The 5,072-nt window shown below is 32.2% G+C and overlaps 1 protein-coding gene across 1 annotated transcript; it reads left to right on the top strand.

Moving 5' to 3' along the window:
* Positions 1-1,406: 1,406 nt before the first annotated feature.
* LOC130657884 (receptor-transporting protein 4-like) lies at positions 1,407-2,018 on the top strand. The gene has a single exon (XM_057460874.1). The coding sequence runs from the start codon at positions 1,407-1,409 to the stop codon at positions 2,016-2,018; it is 612 nt and encodes a 203-aa protein (XP_057316857.1).
* Positions 2,019-5,072: the final 3,054 nt, after the last annotated feature.

The raw sequence follows: 5,072 nt of genomic DNA, 5'->3' as shown, positions 1-5,072 counted from the left end.
TCTCTTATGCAACAGTCACGGTAGTTTAACTTCAATTGTCTGTTGTTGTTTTTAACTTTCACTCGATTGTTGTCAATTTCGTAAAAGGAAGCACTATTTCTACTTTTTAGCGCATGCACCATTACCCGGTTTAAAAAGTAGATTTTTGTCAAAAATTGACTTCGTGGTCTTTTAATACACAGCAACAAGCAGCTAATTTAACCGACTGATGGCGTCTTCGTAATATATTCATTTTTTTCTATTCTTTGTGCATAAATTCGTGAATAATGTTGGTCGGACAGACTGTACTAACAAACACCAATAGATTGATCGACTTGGGAATTGTAAAGGCTTAAAAATGACGCATATCACATTTTGCTATACTTTCCTAAATTTTTCTATTTTATAAAAGAAACCTAAAAAACTACAGGAGTATTCAGGTTTCTGTTCGATAAAGATACCATGAGATTTTTAGATTTTTAAGAAAAATGGGTTCCTGTTCGTTGTGACAACATATTTAACTAAAACGCAATGCCATGTATACCTAACTAACTTGACTATTCACTGGGAAGATAGTTTCTAGAAAATACGCAGAGGTCTAAATAGGTAGCTACATTTATTAAGATTACAGAATACTTCTAAAAATCCGTTATGTAGCTAGGCACGTAAACATAATGCATGTAGCTAATTGTACTTTATTGGTTACTCAATTATTTAATAACAAATGATTCTCTAATTCCAACCGCGAAGTTTAGTTGTGTCGCTTTCACAAGTTTCAGCGCCAGCCAATACGATGGACAACGTCAAGAAACCTTGGGTAATTTTGAAAAAATGTCCCTCGCATACATAGGTAAAAAATGTCTTTAAACTCTTGTGTTCTAATATACTTGTCCCCAAAAATGTATAATGAAAATAGTGTGTATGTTAAAAAAATGTGTATCAAATTTGAGAAACGTTAAAACTCGTCTTACCCGATTGTAACGCGATGGGTGTACTTCTTTGTCTGCAAGCGTAATACATCATCACATTAAAACACACCTTCTTAAGTATTCACTTTTGGTTTTGGTCCCCAGTACACTAAGATATTATTATATGCTCTGTTATTTCCAAAATATTACATTGTTCTTACAAAGAATTTCTTGTATAATCATAACCTGGCTATGTAAACGTATGTTCAAAACGCCCCAGTATTTATAAATACATAATACCAACTCGCATTGGAATGTAAAAAATGTACAAATATAGACATTCACGTGCATTAGAAATTATAAACAACATTCATTCATTACGTCATTTGAAGCCAATAGAAACAAAGCTTATTAGTTTTTTCTGAGAAATTCGTACAAACAAGCTAAGTAAATTGTTAAGCAACGAACCATTTAAGATGGTAGCATTTTTAGTGAGGAAAATTTTATAATTTTTTAACAATGTTGTTTAAACCTGAACTTGAGTATAAATTACGTTCTTTTGAGGGATTGACTGCAAAACAAACTCGTAAAGCAAGTCAAGAAGAAAAAGATTGGAATGAAAACTTCATCAATATCGTAAAAAGTTATTTTGAAGAAAAAAATCTATCTCTTAAGGAGAATAGGGTGAAGTGTTATATTACTTCGAGGGGTTATTTCACTCACAACCAAGATAATTTAGGTGAACAAGGAGGTTGTGGAAGATATTGGAATTCTGCAAAAGCAATGGTAATCTTTGTTTTTTCCGTAGATAATCAGAAACTTATTATGGAACGGCAATACCTAGGACAATCTTGCGTTCACTGTGTTGACTCACCATATCAACTTCCTTTGTTTCATGAAAGGACCATCAAACGAATCCTTAGGAGCTTGCTTGTCATGGTGCTAAAAAAGATGTTTGATATTGTTGATGAATCGTTAGACGAGGATAAGGAAGATACTGTGTACAGACATGGAGGAGCTCACAACAGACAAATCTGTGAAGCTTGCAAGAAAGGAATTTGTGGTCAGAAAAAGGTTGTCGTCAAGGACCTTAGTGCAAAGTTGAATAAACTTTCTATAAACAAAAAGTAAAGCATGATCGCATTGTCTCGCACTTTGGAGATAAAATTGCTTAAATGTTCATCATTGTTGATTTCCGGACTAAAAGGCGGTTTCTAAATAATTAGTTTATAGTGGTGATGTTTTTATTTTTATTTCTTGTTTTTTTTTATTATTATTGATAAGAACTAATAAAATCTAGAACTAAGACTGGCTATTATTATTTTTTAGGCTTTTTCAACCTGTTTTTATGTTGTTCTTAGTAACAACAACAAATGTACTTCCACAATTTAACCTCATTCTGGTTCTTATTTATGATTTTTTTCTTAATGTTTGGAATTTATGATTTATGTAACATGACCCTTTAGCTTTATTACAACTCATCCTCTGCTTAACTCTTTTATGATTATTGTCTATTCTTTATCTTGTTACACGACTTCAGTGAGTTTTTTTACACTAAATCTTTAATTAGTTTCTTCTTAATAATTTATTTCAATCTTAAATATAATCGTGCAAATATGCCATAGGCCATAGATGCTATTACTTTACTGTAATTTGGAATATGTTAATATATTATCAGTTGATTATGGATTTTTTTTCTCTCTATAACAATAGGCCAGTTTTGTGTGTCTGTAACAGGCAAAGTGGATTATATTGTTTGCGTGTTAATATATATTTTTTAAAGCGTCTAATACATCCCCTATAAAAGTGTTTTATAAGCGTTTTGTTTACGATTCTAATTGGCCGAAGAAAATCCTTATTTAGGAATTTTGGGAAAGTTGTAAGTAGTTGGGAAACGTGACGAGTACTTTGTTATAAATTATTGTACAAGTAAAGTCACAGGCAATTGCCGTTGTTATATTGTTGTTTATTTCGTTCAACAGTTTTAATTAATTGTTTATAACTTTTTAATGAAATTGACAACATTTCATTTTGTGATTAGAAGCGCAGGATTAAGTTTAAAATCTTATTTCAGCCTTACTAAATTACTAACAAACCTTTTTGTAATAAAAAGCACATTCAATTTAAGTGGATTCTTCCACAGTTTTAACATATAATAATATTGTAAAATGTTGTAAATCGTGTTAACAAAAAGGGAGTATCAAAGACGTAGCATGGTTAAGGAGGAAAAACAAGTGGGGTAAATCCGTGCGCATTTTTTAGAAATACTTAAAATCTTTCGCCGGTGTACACTGTCTATGTGTTTCATGAATTATAATACAAAGTTTTATTGCAGTAACAGGAAGTAGTTTTAAGAAGCACGTGTTACATGTAAGCCCACTGATAACCAACAGCCTTATTTTATAATCGATGAGGAGATGCAGTGATGAGAAAGCTAATAAAAGCTGATGTCATCGGCTAAGGCAGTAAAAAAGATTAATGAACATCACTAAGTGTTGTAAGTTTTAAGTTTAAGGTCAGTGCAAATTTGGTATAACCTTTTTATTATCGAGCTAGTTATTTATCAGAAATGTTTTCACCTATCGGTATTTATAACTTATCACTGTCTATGTGTACACTATTCGATTGTGTACCAAAGAAAGCCTCGTTAGTTGCTATTGGTGCTGATATCAACAAAGGTCCTGCAAAGTTGATTGTATTGATATTTGCACAGTAAATGACATAGATAACATGTTGTCAGTACTCAAACGTATTACTAGCAAGAATGAAAAGGCAAAAAATCGTCATATGGATAACACTATACCAACTGGATTTTCACACAAAGACAACAAAAATGCAATCGTTAGAAAGAAAACAGGAAAATATTTACACAATCGTGTAAAACAAATGCATGGGCAGTGTTAATCATTCGCGAATTTTAACACACATTCGTATAACACATACTTGTCAATACGTACATCATGCACGTTTGGTATCACTTTGTGCACATCCTTTTTTATATGAGAACACAAACCCAAATTAAAACAAATTTGGACACTCCAGGTTCACATGCCTTTCTATCTAAGAACATTAACTCTAAAATGTAACACAAATTCCTGCCCTCTTAAAGATTTTTGATTTTTTAATAGCCAACCACCTTCTCGGGAATACTTCACTGTCATTAACGCTCCGCCTTTCGCTATTTCTATCCTGACAAGGGTCAAACTAGTTCAAGAGCATTTCGCTTTTAACTTTTGTCTAAAATCAAAATTTTTATCGTTAGAAAATTTGGTTAACATAGAGTGAATCTACTATTTTTTGAACTCAAAGAGGTAATACACAGCCTTTTTAAGTAGTTACTTTGCTATAGACAGTTTTAGGAAGTAAACAAACAGTGTAAGAGCGTAACAACACAAGTCAAAAATAGTCACCCAAATAAGCTTTAGAACACAAGCTAAACTAAAACATGAACCAAGAAATGAACCAAGAACGAAAAAAACGAGTTTTACAGTAAGTAGGGTACTGAAACTAAAGGGAGCCGACAAAAAATTATAACAACTGAAGTTGAAAAGGAATTTGAATTCAATAAAAAAAGTTGGGCGCAGAATAGGTGAAAATTATGGACACCATCCGCTGAAAACCATAGACGTTTTTAACAGACCATTCTCAATAAACGTCCAGTTAGAAGAGAACGAGAAGAAGCAAAGATGAAAAGACATAATATTCAGTAGCAAAGTAAAAACGAAATAAAAAGATATCGTTTGTGTTTGTCGTTCTCTCTGCTGCAATATATTACATACCTGTACACAACATTAGCGCACCTGTACAATATGTTGTACTTTACAAAAAAACACTTCTATGGTTTCCTTTTATCACATTTGGAGGACAGCTATTTAAGATATATTTCAGGTTGGCATTTGTTTCACAATAGCGGTAAACGGTACACTGTTTTTGGAGACAAAACTGGGACACGACAATGCAGAGGTGCAATAAATGTAAAAAATTTCATCTTATGCTCTTGATAATATTCGTTAGCACGCCTCTTCTTTAAGGAATATGATCAGTTACATCAAAATCAGAAAATATTTTTTTTGTAGCTGAATGAAGCATAGGGCAGTACCTTATTTGTAAAAACTTTGTAGTAAATTTTATTTAGCGTTGGGGCGAATTGACTTATATCGTGAATTAATTTGGGGATGGAAAAAA

The sequence above is a fragment of the Hydractinia symbiolongicarpus genome, chromosome 9 (genome assembly GCF_029227915.1).
Source record: "Hydractinia symbiolongicarpus strain clone_291-10 chromosome 9, HSymV2.1, whole genome shotgun sequence".
Taxonomy (NCBI): domain Eukaryota; kingdom Metazoa; phylum Cnidaria; class Hydrozoa; order Anthoathecata; family Hydractiniidae; genus Hydractinia; species Hydractinia symbiolongicarpus.
The sequence above is the reverse complement of the archived record's forward strand: the minus strand, read 5'-3'. Positions and strand labels throughout refer to the sequence as shown.

What these genes read in the sequence shown, in the direction of transcription:
- LOC130657884 (XM_057460874.1), top strand. Translation starts at nt 1,407, where the DNA reads ATGTTGTTTAAACCTGAACTTGAGTATAAATTACGTTCTTTTGAGGGA.